Raw genomic sequence first — 19,426 nt, 5'->3', positions numbered from 1 at the left:
AGAGCCTCCTCTGAAGTAGATGGCTCCCTAAGCTTCCTGAACAAAACCAGAGTGCTGTGAGCAAGGAAGCGAAGGAGGAATGGCAATTGGTTTGTCAACCAACAGGTTTTGTCAATTACGTTAGATGTCTCCCCTTTTCCCTCCAAGCATCAAGTAAGGCACATTGTCTGCAATTTTTCCTCTAATCCTACTGGTTACTAAATAGAATACCAGTTTAAATTATTAGAAATAATAATACGGGACTTCTCAAATGTTTCCACTGTGCTGCAGAGAGCTGTGGACATGGACCCTTGGGAGCTTAGTGACTACTTGACCAGAATTCTTTGAAGTCTGGTGTTTAGCAGGGGGGAAGCGGGGGAGACAGATTCTGCAGTCTACCCTCTAATCTAGCCATGATTCATTAGTATGTAATAGAGTGTGATCTTTCCCTTTTACTCATTTTTTTCCTTCCTCCATCTTCCCAGTGGGGAAAAGGTCATTGGTAAATTAAGAACTAGTTTAAAAAAACACCTTGTGAGCAAAACAATGGCATCAAAGCTATGCTGCAAAAGCTGGTCAAGATAAGCAGGATCGGCCTTCCCTGGTGGCGCAGTGGTTAAGAATCCACCGGCCAATGCAGGGGACATGGGTTCGAGCCCTGGTCCAGGAAGATCCCACATGCCGCGGAGCAACTAAGCCCCTGCGCCACAAATACTGAGCCTGTGCTCTAGAGCCTGTGAGCTACAACTACTGAGCCTGTGAGTCACAACTACTGAAGCCCGCGTGCCTAGAGCCCGAGCTCTGCAACAAGAGAAGCCACCACAATGAGAAGCCTGCATACCACAAAGAAGAGTAGCCCCTGCTCACCGCAACTAGAGAAAGCCCGCGTGCAGCAACAAAGACCCAACATAGCCAAAAATAAAGAAATTAAATTAATTAATTAAAAAAATACATATAAGCAGGAGAAAAATCTAGTCATTTGGGGGAATTCCCTGGTGGTCCAGTGGTTAGGACTCCATGCTTCTACTGCAGGGGGCCTGGGTTCCATCCCTGGTCAGGCAGTTGAGGAGGGGGGAAGAAGAAGAAAATCTAGTCTTTTAAAAATTGTTTCATTCAGAAAGGCTTCAAACCTATCCAGTAACACAGAGTCAGGGCTAGCTGCAGCCACCCCTCTACAATTAGGCCAACACCAAGGCCCTCTGGCTGGCCTTGAGAGTGAATCTGCTATCTTAGGATGAAGCAGAGGGGCAGAAAAGACTGAAGCAGAGGATCGAACACGGAGGGAGGACAAAGAAGGCATCTCTCACTCACCTGGGCTAGGCGCCTGGGTAGAAAGTGAAGGGTGACTCCATGTGTATTCACAGTTGGGTAATAATCATTTTACTCTTTCTTTCTGGAAAGGAGCTGTACCTGCACACCCCTCCAGATGCTATAGGCATAAAGAAAGGGTGATGGGTAAGAAGAATGATTCAGAATCATAACCACCAGAGAAAGAATTCCTGTTTGTCTAACTGCTTACTAGATGTCACTACATTGAGTTTATCACAATCAGAAAATGCGGCTGAATTTGAAAGATGGCCCTGGGTCATAAAGAATCTGACCCCATTTTTTTATGTTGACCACTGTCACCCTTCAAGCCCCGCCTCCACTTTCCGCTTCCTCCCCACCTGTGGACAAGCTGATAAGAAAGCCTACACACTCCTTCCCTTGGCACCAGAGGAAAGTTCAAACCCCACAAAGCCTTGGCCTGTGTGCAGGAGTATTCACCCAGGTTCTACCTCCTAAACATCATAAAACTCAGGGTCACTCACCTTTCCTTTGCTGAAGCTATTTTTGAACTGTCTTAGGTGCCTGACCTGCTCTCCCAGAAAGCCTCAATATGTGAATAATAAATTTCTCCCTACCCTCTCGGTGCATATGTGGCATCATCAGTCTTGACAGCAAACCGATTTGGGGTGGAGGAGGGTCCAGCATACTTCTGTGGAGTGACCACAACACCTTGCATATCATCCTGGATCGGTGACCAGGAAACTTCTCAATCTGGTGCCAAAATACATAAAGAACCCAAGCTCACATAAACAGGTGGATATAGCAGCAAAAGAATTTTCACTAAACAAATATTGTATGTTAATTCATATATGTGGAATCTAGAAAAATGGTACAGATGAACCTATTTGCAGGGCAGGAATAGAAAGGCAGACGTAGAGAACAGACGTGTGGACACGGGGGGAAGGGGAGGGTGGGATGAACTGGGAGATTAGATTTGACATAAATATACTACCATGTTTAAAATAGATAGCTAGTGGGAAACTGCTGTATAGCAGAGAGCTCAGCTCGGTGCTCTGTCATGGCCTAGTTGGGTGGGATGGGGAGGGGAGGGAGGTCCAAGAGGGAGGGGGTGTGTGTATCCGTATGGCTGATTCACTTCGCTGTGCAGCAGAAACTAACACAATATTGTAAAGCAATTATACTCCAATAAAAAAAAAAGAATTTTCCCTGCTTTATAAGCTCTAACAGGGTAATCATCAAAGAGAGATGCCTAGAATGCAGCTCAGGATATGGTACTGGGTGAGGCTGTCAGACCACTGAACTGTACACCTGTTACTTTTCCCTGCCCAATATTGCTCTTCTCTTCTCCTTCCTCCTCCTCTTCTTTTTCTTCCTGTCTCTCTCTCTCTTCCTCTGTTAATAGCACCTGGATTTTGCTTTGAGGAACAACCCCTCCCCCTCTCTTAGTCTATATGGCTTGGATAAAGCTGATCCACCCTCGGATTTAGGGTGACATGTAACATAGGCATGAGCAGTCAGTGTATTGCAGCTCCTTGACTACAGTGATTGTTTCCATGACAAGTACATGACTCTTGCTAAGCCAATGAGTATAATACATGGAATTCTTATTGGAACTGAGAAAGAGAAAGTTCCTTCCAGCTGGGGCTGCTAATTTGTTGGCCATCTTTGGATTCCAGTGGCCATCTTTGCCCCCACAATGGGAGAAACTGCAAAGAATGAAGCAATACAAAGGAACGTGAAGCTTTGAAGTTGCTGACTATAACATTTCAGCCCCTAGATCCACCCATTCCTGAAGTTCCATCCCACGACATTTCACATATGTAAGCCCATAAATTACTTAATTTTTTTTCTTAGAGCAGTTTGATTTGGATTTTGGTCCATTGTTGTTTTCAAAAGAATTTTGACTAATACTTGCTAAAATGGAATTAACAATCCCTGGGTCTTCTTGCTGAGAGAGCAAATCACTATGTTAGACAAACTGACTTTGAATTGACTTCTTTCAACTGCAAGTGAGAAAAATCCAACACAATTGCTTTCTGCATATAAGTATATACTAAAGTTTTCAGATTATTTGCTTGCATGCCATAAGGTCACTGGTTGTGGTTAGATAATGTTTGTTGTCTTTTCTTTTTTCCTTCTTCCATCTTCTTTTCTTTTACTTTAAGCACATAACTTGGCCGGCAAACAAAGCCTCCCCAGGAGGACAGGAGCAATTCTTGGTTGACGTGAGCCCCTTAAGATTTATCTTTGGCTTGCACCAAGGAGTCATCTGACCAGGGTTGGGGTGTGGTTAGGCAGTGGGGTCTGACCTGACATCCCTTTTTTTATTGTCTCAGGGCCTCTTCACGTGATCTCTCCCCATTTGTTAGCTTGGGCTTCCTCTTAGCATGGTGGCTTCTATGCAACTGAACAGCTTACATCCCTGAAGGCTTCAGGAGGGAATACTTCAAGAGAACCAAGGGAAAGATCTGGCTCCCTCCGCAGCATCCTCAGCGCCGGGGCTCCTGGCCGCCGCCAGTGGGGCGCGCTCCGGCCTCCGGCACCCGCTGACTCCGCAGCACGGTTAGGACGCTCAGAGCGCGGACTTGCGGAGGCAGTCTGGCCGGCCTGTCGGGAGGCGGGGCACTGGCGGCCTCAGCCAGGACGTTGGGCCCGGCCCAGCGGGCCGCGGAGTGGCGGCGAGAGGGGGCGCAGCGGGGCAGGGCGGGCGCGGCGCGGAGGAAGTGCGGTCTTCGCGGCTCGGCGCGGGGCCGCAATGTCGTCCCGGCTCGGGCGCGACGACTCGGGGACCGGGGGCGCGCGGCGGCCGCGGGAGCCTCCGAAGCAAGAGCTGCAGCGCCGCCGGGAACAGAGGCGGCGGCGGCACGACGCGCAGCAGCTGCAGCAGCTCAAGCACCTGGAGTCCTTGTGAGTCCGTCACGCCCGCCTCCGACTAATGCGAAGAATGGGGTCGGGGCCCGGGGTCGCGCGGCGGGGCCCGCCCGGGGTTGGAGACCTGCGAGTGGACAGGTGGGCCCGTCCCCAGCGAGCCGGGTGCGGGATTTGATTCCGGGCTGCGGGACGCTGGACTCTCAGCCGCTGGAGGAAGAGCGGGGAGACTCCGTCCCCAGGGTCGTCCCGGGCGCGCGAGGCGGCGGCGGGCGGGCGCTTCTCCGCCGGAAACTACGGTTTTATTCCTCGTGCGGCGACGTCGGTGTCGGTCAGGATTTGAATACAGGAGAAGTGCGGCTGCGCCCTTGGGTCCTTTCCCATTTCTCAGTTCAAGGGGCTCGCTCTGAACTGGGTAAAATCCCCATTCTTTTCATCTAGTGCTGTTAACTAGGGAGGAAAAAGCCCAGTCCCGTAACGTGAGTGCGCGGTGAGGAAGGGAAGAATAAACGTGGGGTGAGGGCCTGGTCCCTGACGCTTCGGGAGGAGCTGTCAGGTAGAAGAGAGCGTGGACTTCTCTCTCGTCCCCGGGATTTTTTTTTACCAGGGTTAAGGATGGAAGCTACAAAGAGGCCAGTTCCAGCTCAACAAGAAGAATTAGGACCAGAGTCATAGATTCTTGCCGGTCAGCGTGGCCTGACCTAGGAGGCACTGTACTCCCCCAGCTACCCGAGGTTGGAGAGAGTCCAGATAACCCCTGGGAGAAGGGTTGGTTTTAAAGGAGATTTAAACATCAGGTGGAAGGTTGGATTAATGATCCTTGCGGCTCTTTTCTGTGTTTCTGTCGTTCTGTAATCAGCTTTAGAAGTCTGACTTTACTAAGTTCGGTGTTCACTGAGTTATCTGAATTATTTCTGTTTCAGGCACTTCTCATTACCTACCTTCTCATGATTGCTGAGACAGTCGTGTAAGGAAAGGCCCTCATTAACCTTCTGGGAGCTTTGATACAAAGTGCATGCTTCCTTGGAGCCTGGCCTGCTCTTTTCAGTGTGGCTCTTGAGCTGGATTTCACCTCAGTGGGCCGTGGTTTGGATACAGGTTCTGCATTGCTGGCATCCACAGTCCTGGCGTGTTCAAGGCACTCTGGGCTCAGGCAGGGCTTAGCCCCACCAGCCCTCTGTATCTTTAACTTTAGGATGCCAGGTGGTGGTTAATACTATGTGTTTATTTTGTAGCTCACAGAGCTTTTTCACAGACAAGAGAGAGATGATAACGTTTTGTAGATGAGAAAATGGAGGCTCAGTGGTTAAGCCACTGACCTGGTTAGCCAACAAAACTAGAGCAGAATTCAGGAGTGTGATTCTCAGACCAGTGGGATTTTTCCAGTTTCACAGATTTGAAACTGGCTAGGCTATGGACTTATTTGCTTTTTCTAGTTCAGGGTTTTGTTTGATTTTAATTAAGTTTAATTCATACCAGAGTAATACTTGCATATAGCTTAAAACTCAAAAAGTACTAAAAATGCTACCAAAAATAGCGCTGGGCTGCCCAACTCCTCATTTACCCCCCAGAGTAACCTGCACAGCCTCCACCCCCTTCCCTCCTAACCAAGGCCAAGCCTTCCATGTGCAGACTCTTTTAGTTTTTATTTCTTGGATTTAACTGCACATTTCTAAGTTATATGCTTACAACTGGTTTTGTTGACTCAACAATTTTAGACATCTGTTAACTTATTGTCATAGTAGATAAAGATTTAGTTCTCTTACTTGCCCTTCTTGTTTCCATCCTTCCAATATAGCACCATAATAATAACTTTCCTAATCAATGTCAGTGTTAACATTGTTATAACTTTTTTTTTTTGGCTGCGTTGGGTCTTTGTTGCTGTGCGCAGGCTTTCTCTAGTTGCGGTGAGCGGGGGCTACTCTTCGTTGTGGTGCGCGGGCTTCTTGTTGCGGTGGCTTCTCTTGTTGCGGAGCACAGGCTCTAGGCATGTGGGCTCAGTACTTGTGGCACATGGGCTTAGTTGCTCCGCAGCATGTGGGATCTTCCCGGACCAGCGCTCGAACCCGTGTCCCCTGCCTTGGCAGGCGGATTCTTAACCCCTGCTCTACCAGGGAGGGCCTCAAGGCTCTTCTTACCTCACATTTTCCCTGCAATCTCTTGCTTTCCCTTCTTCCAAAAATAAAATCGCTGTGCCAAGACACCAAGTTATGATTTCAGTGAATTTAAGTTCGACATCGAACAGGATGTGGTATAGCATCAGTTTATTTATATAGGACTTCTGACTGCTGGGCATATTTTATTAACTGTTTTAGTTATAATGTAGTTTGAAGTTTTTTCTAAAAAAAAAAGTCTTTTCATTTTGGTCTGCAGTTGCCTTTTGCTGATTGAGATGTGTTACATTCCTGTGAACATGGTTCATGACTGGTGTTTTCTTCCTTTCTAGTTATGAAAAACCTCCTCCTGGACTTATCAAGGTCAGTGTGAAGTCTGTACTTTTGGTTTTCCTCTGAGACAGATTTGATTCAGTGCTCAGACTCGGTCACTTACGAAAAACAGCTGCATAAGGTTTGAACCTCCTTTTATGATAGTTCTGTGTCTTCCCTGCAGATGGCAGTCGGTTCATGCACTTTGGGCTTTGTCACAGCCTGTGCCTTTGCAGAAATTTAATCAGCCTTGTCTCTGTCCCCTAAGAAACCACTGCAGGCCCCCCGAGTGTTCCTCAGCGCTCACTCCCATTTTTTCTGTCTCACTGTGACTGCATCTCCTCAAAGCTCTCCTGCCCCATGTTCCTTCTCTGACCCCCCCGGTGCTGATTTCTTGAATGTCATCAGCTCAGAGAACATTGGACTCTGAGGAGACGTGAAGCTCATCCAGTCCAGCCCTACCTGTTGCAGGAGTCCCTCCTCCAGCACCCTGGCCACAGTGTCAGTGTCTTTCTGCAGGAGCGAGACTTAGAGGACTTAAGGCCAAAGTAACCTTTTCTGTTTGGTAACTTTTAACTTAAAAAAAAGATTTTTAGAAAACATTCTTCCATTATAAATTTAATATTCGTGGAAACTTGAAAAAATCGTGAGGTAAAAAAACAGCACCTTAATTATATAGTGCAGTTATTTGGTAATGAAAATACATCTCACTAATACAGCATGTGTGAGATTATAAAACATGACGGTGGCCTTCAAGGTCTAATAATCTATTTTACTCTAACACATTGTTCTTATTATTCCAGGAAACCTCACCTGTTTAACTCTATATTCTGCCTCATTCCACAAAGCTTTTAAGTTAGCAGAAAACTTTTTGTGATCTTAGAATCTAATTTTTGTGATCTAGAATCAGAATTTGGAGCTCACAGATCAATCCTATGTAAACACTAGTAACTCTTCTCTAAGAACAGCTACGTTGTTTTCATGGTAGAGCTAGCTCTTCTAGTATAGTTACTTCCGTTTTTTCTGTCAGTTATGATTTGTCTTTCTTTCTAGCTCTTCAGAGGGTAACTTATGATGACATTGGGATCTCCAGCCCATGAGAAAGCCAGGCAGGGCTGTGTTCTCCGACAGGTGGGAGAGAGTTCCTGTGCTTTTTTGCCGCACAGCTTACACAGTTTCCTTTTTCAGGAGGATGAGACTAAGCCAGAAGACTGTATACCAGATGTCCCAGGCAATGAACATGCCAGGGAATTTCTGGCCCACGCACCAACCAAAGGACTTTGGATGCCACTGGGGAAAGAAGTCAAAGTCATGCAGTGTGAGTGTGGAAGGGTTTCAAGTAACACCCTCAATACGTGCAAGTTATAGACCACTGTTTACAAATGAGTTCACTTCTTTTAGTTCATTCTCACCACAGCCCTGCTAAAGTCAGGGCATGATCTCTGTGCTATAGTTGAGGAAGCCGCCTTGCATGTTATCAAGTGTTCTGGGGTAAGAGGCAGTGCAGTGCCTAGACTCCAGGGCTCCTGGCTGTAAGGGCAATGGTCTTCCACAGGGCCGTAGCTGCCTGCGGAGTATACGATTCAGTAATATTCCTGTAACAGAAAGGATATTCCATGTAGAAATGCCATGGGGGACAAGGGATGTATGGAGGGTGGTCCCTTGGGTCTTGCCTCAGTCAGTCGTCCTCATCAGAGGTGTTGAGGTTTTATCCAGGTAACCTGAGAGGAGCTCTGGGCCACAGAGGATGGGTCTGGAACAGGTAGACCTCTGTGTGCACACCCTCCACTGCACCAGAGCAGCAGCATCTTCATCCAGCATAAGATGGCATTTGAAGAAGGGGTACTGCTGCCTTTAAAGACATTGTTGGTACAAAGATTCTTCACACACATAATTAAAATAGCAGTTTGCAGTCTCTTTGCCTCCATTCACACACATCCTTTTTCCAGTACCTAGGTTACAACAGTTAGCCTTATTCAGGGTGGCAGGGAATACATGAGGGCATGCTTTTTAGAAGTCAGGGATTTTGGGGTCCATCTTTGAGACTCAGTTGGGTCTGAGTCTTTGCTCATCATTGGGAATTGTTATTGCTCATCATTGGGAAATAAAAAGTTGATTAGGAGCTTGCTCATCATTGGGAAATAATTACAGTTATTGCTCATCATTGGGAAATAAAAAGTTGATTAGGAGCTCTAAGTGTGTGAGTGGGGCTTGCTGAGTTTCACTGGAGGGTAATCTTTCTAGTCCGGTGAATTGGGAACTTGTGAGGTCAGTGGTCAGTACCTGTAGGTTTTTCTTCTTGGGGTGAGTTATATTTTCCTAGAGAAGAAGGCTCCTCCATGGAGGGTGAAGGCCAAGCTGCTAGTGTTGTGGGATCTTATTGGAGCAAGAAGGTTGGGAAATCTTGCCATTTACTTTTTATTTGTTCATGTAATCTTCTGTGTTTACTGTGGCACCTTGCCTTCACATGTATCTGATGTCATTTTGCCAGAGGTCTATGCTTTACCTTTTTCAGACAATAAACTTCCTTCCACCAGGGCTAGTAAGAGTTGCCCTTGGACTTTTCATCAATCCTCCTTATTTCAGCTCCTCCTTTACCTTTACTTTCAGAGGTATCTGGTGCTCAGAGCTCAATTCCTAAGCTCTTTGGAGGTGCTGCAAATAGAAATTGCGCTGATTCTCCGTTCTCCCCTCTGGTGGCTTAGAATTCAATTTTCTGGTGTTTGCTCTTCATTTAGCATTTAGTTGTTTTTTTTTTTTTTTTTTTTTGGCGGTACACGGGCCTCTCACTGTTGTGGCCTCTCCTGTTGCGGAGCACAGGCTCCGGAAGCGCAGGCTCATTGGCCATGGCTCACGGGCCCAGCCGCTTCGCGGCATGTGGGATCTTCCCGGACCGGGGCACGAACTCATGTCCCCTGCCTCGGCAGGCGTACTCTCAACCACTGCGCCACCAGGGAAGCCCAGCATTTAGTATTTTTAAAAAATATTTATTTATTTATTTGGCTGTGCTGGGTCTTAGTTGCAGCACCCAGGATCTTCGTTGCCGCATGCGGGATCTTCATTGCCTCATGAAGCCCCCGGCTTCTTTCTTTAAGCATAATATTTTTGAGGTTCATCTATGGCATAGCACATGCCAGTAATGCCAGTAGTTCATTATTATTATTTCCTCCTTCTGCTTGCCTTTGGTTTGGGTTGCTCTTTGTTTTCTGGATTTTTTTATTGAACCTGTGATTATTGATTTGAGAGCTTCATTCTTTTCTAATATAGGCATTTAAAGCTCTACATTTCCCTCTAAGCACTACTTTATCTGCATCTCATATGTTATGTTTAATTTTCGTTCAAATCAAAATACTTGCTAATTTTCCTTGAAATTTGTTCTTTGACCCATGGATTGTTTAGAAATGTGTTGTTTAATTTCTACATATTTGTAGATTCCCAAAGTTTGCTACTATCATTGCTTTCTAATTTGTTTTCTTTGTGGTCGGAAAACATACTTTGTATGGTTTGAATCCTTATTTTATTTTATTTTTAAGTACTTATTTTATTTACTTATTTGGTTGTGCTGGGTTTTATTTGTGGCAGGTGGGCTCCTTAGTTGTGGCTCACCAGCTCCTTTAGTTGCGGCATGTGTGCTCCTTAGTTGCGGCACGTGGTCTCCTTAGTTGCAACTTGCAGGCTCCTTAGTTGTGGCACGTATGTGGGATCTAGTTCCCTGACCAGGGATCAAAACCGGGCCCCCTGAATTGGGAGCGTGGAGTCTTAACCACTGCGCCACCAGGGAAGTCCTGGTTTGAATCCTTTTAAATTTATTAATTCTTGTTTCTAGCCTATGCTCTCTTCTGGATAATGTTCCATGTGGGATTCAAATAAATGTGTATTCTGTTCTTTTGGGGTGGTCAGATGTTCTACAGATATCTGTGAGGTCTAGTTGGTTTATAGTATTGTTGAAGTCTTCTATTTCATTGTTGATATTCTCTCTAGTTGTTTTGTCCATTGTGGAATATTGAAGTCTCTAATAGTATTGTTGCATTATCTAGTTTTCCCTTCAGTTCTGTCCATTTGTGCTGCATCTATTTGGAACTTTGTTGTTAGGTGCATATATGTTTATAAGTGTTATATCCTCTTGATGGATTGACCCTTATATCATTATAAAATGTCAATATTTGTCTCTTGTAACAATTTTTGCCTTTGAGTCTGTTTTCTCTAATATTAGTATAGCCACTCCAGCTCTCTTTCAGTTAGATTTTTAAACTGAACTTTATATTATTTATTTGAGATCTTTGTTCTTTTCTAATGTTGGTATTTAAAGCTATAAATTTCCTGTAAACACTGCTTTATTTGTATCTCTTTTCATCCTCTTACTTTCAGTTTAATTTTGTCTTTGAATCTAAAGTTTGTTTTACTTGGAAAACATTTTTTTATCCATTCTGCCAAAACCTGCCTTTTGATTTTCATTCAGATTAATGCTAATGTAATCTCAATAGAATACAGAAACTTTGTTCCTATACAGCTCCATTCTCTCCCCCTCCTTTGTGATAATATTGTCATACAAATTACATTTTTATATACTATAAGCTCATCATCACTGTTTTATAATTATTTCTCTATGTAGTTGTTTTAAAATGAGATAGGAGAATAAAAGAACTACAATAAAGGTATTTATACTGTCTTTTATAATTATGTTTGTAGTTACCTTTACTGGTGCTGTGTATTTCATGTGGATTTGAGTAACTGTCTAGTATCCTTTCATCATTTCAGCTTTCTTATTTTTTGTAAGGCAAGTCCATTAGCAATACATTTTCAGAGTTTGTTTATCTGAACTTTACGTTCCCTTTTATTTCTGAAGGATAATTTTGCTGGCTGTAGAATTCTTGCTTAATAGTCTTTCTTTCAGCACTTTGAATGTGTTATTCTACTGCCTTCTGGTCTCCATGGTTTGTGATAAGAAGTCATCTGATAATCTCATTGAGGATTGCTTATATGTGATGAGTTGTTTTTCTTTCATTGCTTTTAAAATTTTCTTGTTATCTTTCGCTTTTTAACAGTTTGCCTATGATGGATCTCTTTGAACTCATTCTACTTGGAGTTCATTGAGCTTCATGGATTTGTAGATTAATGTTTTTCATCAAATTGGGGAAGTTTTTGGCCATTATTTTTTCAAATATTCTACACTCTCTAGCACTCCTTTCTTTCTGAGATTTTCTTTATGCGTATGCTGTGAATTTTGATGGTATCCCACAGGTCTCTGAGACTCTGGCCAGCTTTCTGCATTCTTTTTTCTTTCTGTTCCTCAGACTGGATAATCTCAGTTGTTACCTATCTTCCGGTTTGCTTATTCTTTGTTCTGCCATCTTAAATCTGCTGTTAAGACCTTCCAGTTAATTTTTCAGTTTGATTATTGTGCTTTTCAACTCCAGAATTTCTTTTTTATTTATTTTTATAATTTGTATCCCTTTATTAATAATTTCCATCTGTTATGACATCACTTTCATACTTTTCTTTAATTCTTTAGGCATAACTTCCTTTAGTTCTTTGAACTTATTTATAATAGCTGAGTTAAAGTCTTTGTCTAGTAAGTCCAGTATCTGGACTTGCTGTTGCTTTGTGTGTTCTGCAATTTTTTGGTGAAAACTGCCCATTTTAGATAATATAAGGTGGTCTGGAAATCAGACTCTCCCTTCTACCCAGGTTTTGTTATTGTTCCTTTTTGTATTTTTAGTGACTTTCCTAACTAATTCTGTAAGTCTGTATTCCCTGTAGTGTATGGCCACTGAAGTCTTCTCTGTTAGCTTAGAGGTCAGCTAATAATACGACAGAGATTTCCTTAAGTGCATTGATCTAAGATTTCCTTAAGTGCATTAAGTGTGTTAAGACAAACCTGAAATGCTTATGTGGTTTGGTTTACATGTCTGCCTTAGCCTTTAGTGCCTGCTTGCACAGAGCCTTAACAGTGAGTCAGAAGTGAAAAAAAAGGCCTTCTCAGGCCTTTACTATGCATACACACAGCCTTACACATGTGTATAGTCTTCTAGCTTCCCGGAATTATGTCAGAATTTTTGAGAGCCCTCTATGGACATCTCATTCCCCAGATCTTCCTTTTAAACTTTTGGCTGGGCTCTTGTTTACCCAGTGATATCACAGCTATAATAAGCTGTGATGTTAAACAATTGCAAGTGACTATTTTTGACAAATATCCTGGGGTAGGGCTTTTTCTGTAGAGCAAACTGCATGACTGGTCAGATAGCCACGATACCCTGCCAGTGTGGCTCTGTGCTCTGAAGTCAGGGCTTTTTGAGGTGCTCAAAATCCAGTCTTCCCTCTTCAGTGGGTGTGACACTGCTGCTTTTCACAGCTGTCATAGTTGCAGGGCTGCTTGTTTTTAAGACTGTTGTGTAAGTAGGGGTTGGGAGTGAGCCCAGTTAAAACGCCAGAAATCCTGCTGTTCCTACCAAGGCTCAGCAGGGTTTCTTTAATTAATACTCTTTAGATTGTGGCAAGCCTTTGGTTAATTTTCAAGGTTTCAGACAACTTGATTTGGAAAAATTTGCAACTATTTCCAATGCTTCTATGGAGGAACAGATTTATGGAGGTTATTACTTGGCCCTTCTTGAGATACTTCCTGGATTATTCCTTTTGAAAAGAATTCTCTTGTCATTTTTATAGAATCTCAGGAAGGAAATGAAAGGAGACAAATGTGTTTAGTCTGTCATCTTTACCCAGAAGTCTATGGCTTTTTTTTAAAGTTTGAAAACCACTGCTCTGTTTGATGAGGTGGTTAGTTGCATTTCACTTAGTATTTTATAGTTATTTGCATTGACTTGGAAAATAAAAGTTTGGGTTGGGACCAGATCCAGTTTTACCAAGAAGTAAATGAAGCTTAAGTTTCAGGGCCCCTCACTTGTGTCTTTCAAAGACCTGCAGGGACCATAGTGATGTGTTGATTATGGTCATAGGATTTTGTAAAATTTGCCAAGGCAAGATTTTTGTTTTTCCTAAAGAGCCTCCTCCATCCCCACCCCCACCAAATAATTTAAGCTCAGGCACCACAAAACTGGGACTCATTCCAAACAAGATATATATATATATATATATATATATATATATATATATATATACACACACACACACATATGCATACTTTTAGTGATTTTAGTGATTGTAGCATTATCTAGAACAGTGGTTCTCAAACTTTAATATGTCTACACATCACCAGTAAGTCTTTTGAACTCCAAGTATGTGTCAGTGTTTCTGGGGTAGGCCTAATACTGTGCATTTCTACCAATCTCCCATGTGTTGTTGATTTTGCTTGTGCATGGACCACACTTTGAATAGTAAGGATCACCTTTCCTTTAAAGGTAAGAGGGTTTTGAACACAAAGAAAGACATTGGTTTGAAGGAGTGTTATCCTCCTTTCCTGAACTTTAGATGTTAGGAGAGATAAAGACAGGGACAGCTCAGAGGCAGTCAACAGAGAACCCCCACACTTCATTGTTTTTCAATGGTTTCCTGAGATCCAGCTCTCAAAATTATGTTCCCATACAACCATTTTGTTTTTCACTTTCAGTACAGTATTCAATAAATTACATGAGAAATTCAACACTTTATTACAAAATAGCCTTTGTGTTAGATGATTTTGCCCAATTGTAGGCTAATGTAGGTGTTCTGAGTGCATTTAGGGTATGCTAGGCTAAGCTATGATGTTCAGTAGTTTAGGTGTATTAAGTGCATTTTCAACTTATAGTATTTTCAACTTATGATGGGTTTATTGGGATGTAACCCCATCATAACTCAAGGAAGATCTGTAGTTTTCCTTTGTTTTTTAGGATCTTACATGGTTCATTCACTGATTGCATTTGCTTTTAGAATTGGAGTTTAATGAAGAAAAACTTTAATATGATCTACTGATCCTTTGTCTTCATTAAAGGAAACTGTGTTATCTTACAAAAATATTTCCTCTTTTCTTTGTTTTCAGGTTGATGCTGTAAACGATATGGTCACCGAACAGGCGACAAAGAATGCCCTTTTTTTATCAAAGGCAACCAAAAGTTAGAACAGTTCAAAGTAGTAAGTAGAACCCCACTATATCAATTTACATTTATCAGAGATAGTGAATATCAGTTGATTAGGTACTAACAGTGAACTGCAAATTCACACAAAATACATTCCCAGAAGTCATTTGGCCAAAGTATCTGGTGTTAACTACATTTGTGTTAAATTACAGGCGTACCTCAGAGATGTTGCAGGTTTGGTTCTAGCAATATCTAGAACCTCAATAAAGCAAATATCACAATATAGTGAATGACATGAATTTTTAAATTTCCCAACACAAATAAAAGTCATGTTTACTCTATGCTGTATTCTGTTAAATGTGCAATAGCATTCTGTCTAAAAAAATAAAGTACATAACTTAATTTAAAATACTTTCTTGCTAAAGAATGCTAACCATCATCTGAGCCTTCAGAGAGTTGTAGTACTAACATCAAAGATCACTGATCACAGATCGCCCTAACAAATGTAATTATAATGAAAAGTTTGAAATATTGTGAGAATTACCAAAATGTGACACAGTGACATGGTGTGAGCAAATACTGTTGGAAAAATGATGCTGATATACTTGCTCAATACAGTTGCCACAAACCTTCAATTTGTAAAAAACGTAGTACCTGCCAAGTACAATAAAGTGAAGTGCAGTAAAATGAGGCGTGCCTGTACAGTTGTGTGACAGATTAGTTCTTTTTTTTTTTTTTTGACAGATTAGTTCTTAACAAAAAACTTCTCATTAAGGTGTTATTCGCTTATACCTTGGGGATAGTGATTTTATTTCTGAAGCAGACATTGTTATTTATTCAATCACTTTTTTTTAACTTATTGTATAAAAAAATCATGTTTCATAACTAAAATGAGGGTTTTCGTTTTCCAGGCTTTACCTGAAGATTATATGTCTTTAAACTATAAGCTAGAAGTGTATATATAAATTATATTTGCTCTTTACATGACAGTAAAATTATCTTTTCCTCACCTTATTTTAACAGAGTCATTTCCCAGGGGTGTAAAGTCTCCATTCAGTAACTGCTTCTGTCAAGTGAAATATGTAGCTGTCTGGATGTACTGAGGTTATCAACATATATCAAACTGGAGTCAACAGACATTCTCCAGTTTTTGTTTTTGTTTTTTTAATTTTATTTTTTGGCTGCGTTGGGTCTTCATTGCTGTGCACGGGCTTTCTCTAGTTGTGGTCAGCAGGGGGCTACTCTTCGTTGTGGTGCGCAGGCTTCTTATTGCAGTGGCTTCTCTTTGTTGCAGAGCATGGGCTCTAGGCACACGGGCTTCAGTAGTTGCAGCATGCAGCCTCAGTAGTTGTAGCTCGCAGGCTCTCGAGTGCAGGCTCAGTAATTGTGGTGCGTGGGCTTAGTTGCTCTGTGGCATGTGGGATCTTCCCAGACCAGGGATCGAACCTGTGTCCCCTGCGTTGGCAGGTGGATTCTTAACCACTGCGCCACCAGGGAAGCCCCATTCTCCAGTTTTTAAGACATTTTAAGATGTTGTGTTTTCATTTTAATAATCTGAAATAACTTATTTTGGATCAATCGTTCTACTTTTAGGTGGAATGACAATTTCTACAGATACTATAGAACATAGTTTGGTGATAAATCTCAAAAACTTTAAACATACTCATTTTGACTCAGAAATCCCACTTTAATTTACCTTAAGGATGTAAGAGAACATTAATATATACACAATTCTTTATGTATGTATAAGGATAGCTTTCATTATTATTTATGTGGTTAGAAAAATGGGAGCTAAAGAAAAATAGGAAACACCTTAACAGTCCAATATATCAACAGAAATCACTGTAACAGAAATTATTTAGCCATTAGGAATTGTGTTTTAGAAGAATGTGTAATATCATGGGAAAATGTTTATGAAAACACAACTGAAAAGTAATAGAGTTTTATATATAAATGGTATGATTATAATTTTTCATAAATTATGAATAACAATTTAAAAAGACCAGAGACTTCCCTGGTGGTCCAGTGGTAAAGAATCCGCCTTCCAATGCAGGGGATGCGGGTTTGATCCCTGGTCAGGGAGCTAAGATCCCACATGCCGCAGGGCAACTAAGCCTGCGCACTGCAACTACTGAGCCCACGTGCCTCAACTAGAGAGACAAAAACCTGCACACCACCACTAGAGAGAAGCCCGTGCACCACAACAAGAGATCCTGCATGCCGCAACTGAAAATCCCACATGCCTCAACGAAGATCTCGTGTGCCGCAACTAAGAGCCAATGCAGGACTTCCCTGGTGGTGCAGTGGTTAAGAATCCGCCTGCCAATGCAGGGGACATGGGTTCAATCCCTGGTCCAGGAAGATCCCACATGCCATGGAGCAGCTAAGCCTGTGCGCCACAACTACTGAGCCTGTGCTTTAGAGCCCGCGAGCCACAACTACTGAAGCCCGAGTGCCTAGAACCCATGCAGCGCAGTGAAGAGTAGCCCCCACTCGCCGCAACTCGAGAGAGCAGCAACGAAGACCCGATTAAGCCAAAAATAAATTAAAAAAAAAAAGACCCAATGCGGCCAATAAATAAAAAGAGAGACCAGGGAATTCCCTGGTGGTCCAGTGGTTAGGACTCGGCGCTTTCATTGCCGTGGGTGCAGGTTCAATCCCTGGTCAGGGAACTGAGATTCCACAAGCTGTGTGGTACAGCCAAAAAAAAAAAAAAAAAGAAAAAGAGAGACCGAATGTTAATATTACTGTTATCCCTGGGTAATGAAGTGGTAGATTTTTTTAAAAAACTTAATTTTCTGATAATATCTAAAATTTCTGTAATAAACATTTATTCTTTTTTAAAATGAGATAATTCAAATACCATAACATTTCCCATACGTGTTCTTACTTTTAAGTAATTCAAATCATTTAAAATTATCTGTACCTCCAGTATACTTCCATACTTTGTTTGGGATACTTATATATTTTTGCATACCTATAAATGTTTCATTGTTATATATAATTTTATAATTCACTTGTTTTTCTTAATACTATTTCTTGATCATGTATCCACATAAAACAAAGAGAATTGCCTCAATATTTCTTCCTTGAATAGTTTTTCATGATTCTGCCATCGTTTAATTCTTTATAAAGGATATTTAAATTATATACTGTATTTTTCTCTTTTTAGAAAATAGTTATTTATTTATTTATTTTGGCTGTGCTGGATCTTAGTTGCGGCACACGGGATCTTCGTTACAGCATGTGGGATCTTTAGTTGTGGCATGCAGACTCTTAGTTGTGGCATGCACGTGGGATCTAGTTTCCTGACCAGGGATTGAACCCGGGCCCCCTGAATTGGGAATGTGGAGTCTTATCCACCAGACCACCAGGGAAGTCCCTCTTTTTTTGACCACTCTGCGTGGCTTGTGGGATCCTGGTTCCCCGATCAGGCATCGAACCCAGGCCCTCCGCAATGAAAGCCTGGAGGCCTAACCACTGGGGAATTCCCTTCTGTATTTTTCTAATTGGAAAATTATTTTTACAGCTTCAGGGAGTTTGCAGTTCTGGTGAGCCTTAGGAAGGATTAGAATGTTTGAACAACTAAACTGGAAAAGAATAACTGGGGGATTTAATGTTTAATTAACTAACAACCCATGAAGCCTAACCCAACCTTAACCTTTTCTCACCCTTAAGGCACATGAAGATCCCATGTATGACATCATACGAGAGAATAAAAGACATGAAAAGGATGTAAGGTGAGGTTGTCCTGATGATAACAATATCCTCTTAAAGTCCGAAATTATATAAAGTTGGAAACAACCATTCCAATATTAGAGAAATGGTTTAATAAATATGGTATTTTAATTGTGAAATGTTAGGAGAGCAGGAGTAATCCCTGAAGAGGCCAGTATGTGGGGAATGAGCAGGACAGCCTGTTCTACTTGGGTTAACTTAAAGCAGTGGGCTTTGGGACTTCCCTGGTGGCACAGTGGTTAAGATGCAGGGGACATGGGTTCGATCCCTGGTCCAGGAAGATCCCACATGCCACAGAGCAACTAAGTCTGTGCACCACAACTACTGAAGCCCGCGCACCTAGATCCCGTGCTCCGCAACAAGAGAAGCCACCGCAGTGAGAAGCCCGTGCGCCGCAACGAAGAGTAGCCCCCTCTCTCTGCAACTAGAGAAAGCCCGCACGCGGCAACGAAGACCCAGTGCAGCCAAAAATAAATAAATAAATTTTAAAAAGAACCGTTATTAAAATTTATTTAAAAAAAAAAAAAGCAGTGGGCTTCGCCGGCCTACATTCTGTGGTCCATCAGTTAAGCCTGTTATCTCCCTTGACTTGTGGTTTTTCTGCCCAGCTTACCCAAAAGAACCTCAAACCAAACTCCTCCTCCTCTGTTCTGATTTCCAGACTGCTGAGCCCGTAAAGCTGTCAATCAAATTCCTTCATCCTAAAACCTCTTTCCTCAAACTCAGTACTCTCTACTATTAAGGAAGTCAAAAGAAGCCACCAGACCTCCCTTTACAGAGGTATCTTATCAGCCTGCCATCATGGTCGTGGTAGGCGAAATTGTAAAACAGCCCCAAGGTTTCCTACCCAAACCTATAGAACTGTTACTTTAAGGGATTTTACTCCCATGATTAGATTATGTTAAAAGATGGTTTGGCCTTTTAAGGGTGACTGTTTGGGTGATCTGAACCAAATCACATGAGATTTTTCTTTTTTTAATAAATTTGTTTTATTTTTTTTTATTTTTGGCTGCGTTGGGTCTTTGTTGCTGTGTGTGGGCTTTCTCTAGTTGTGGCGAGCGGGGGCTACTCTTTGTTGCGGTGCCCTGGCTTCTCTTGTTGTGGAGCACGGGCTCT

General features: G+C 42.3%; 1 protein-coding gene across 1 annotated transcript; it reads left to right on the top strand.

Annotated features, from left to right (window-relative positions):
• Nucleotides 1–3,837: 3,837 nt before the first annotated feature.
• Nucleotides 3,838–19,312, top strand: LOC101323599 (retinitis pigmentosa 9 protein-like). The gene is given in 6 exon segments (XM_073809820.1): nucleotides 3,838–4,176; nucleotides 6,584–6,614; nucleotides 7,752–7,881; nucleotides 14,536–14,627; nucleotides 18,251–18,312; nucleotides 18,972–19,312. Coding segments are annotated over 6 exon segments (483 nt in total). The 5' UTR covers nucleotides 3,838–4,024; the 3' UTR covers nucleotides 18,988–19,312.
• Nucleotides 19,313–19,426: the final 114 nt, after the last annotated feature.

The sequence above is a fragment of the Tursiops truncatus genome, chromosome 9 (assembly GCF_011762595.2).
Source record: "Tursiops truncatus isolate mTurTru1 chromosome 9, mTurTru1.mat.Y, whole genome shotgun sequence".
Lineage (NCBI taxonomy): Eukaryota > Metazoa > Chordata > Mammalia > Artiodactyla > Delphinidae > Tursiops > Tursiops truncatus.
The sequence above is the reverse complement of the archived record's forward strand: the minus strand, read 5'-3'. Positions and strand labels throughout refer to the sequence as shown.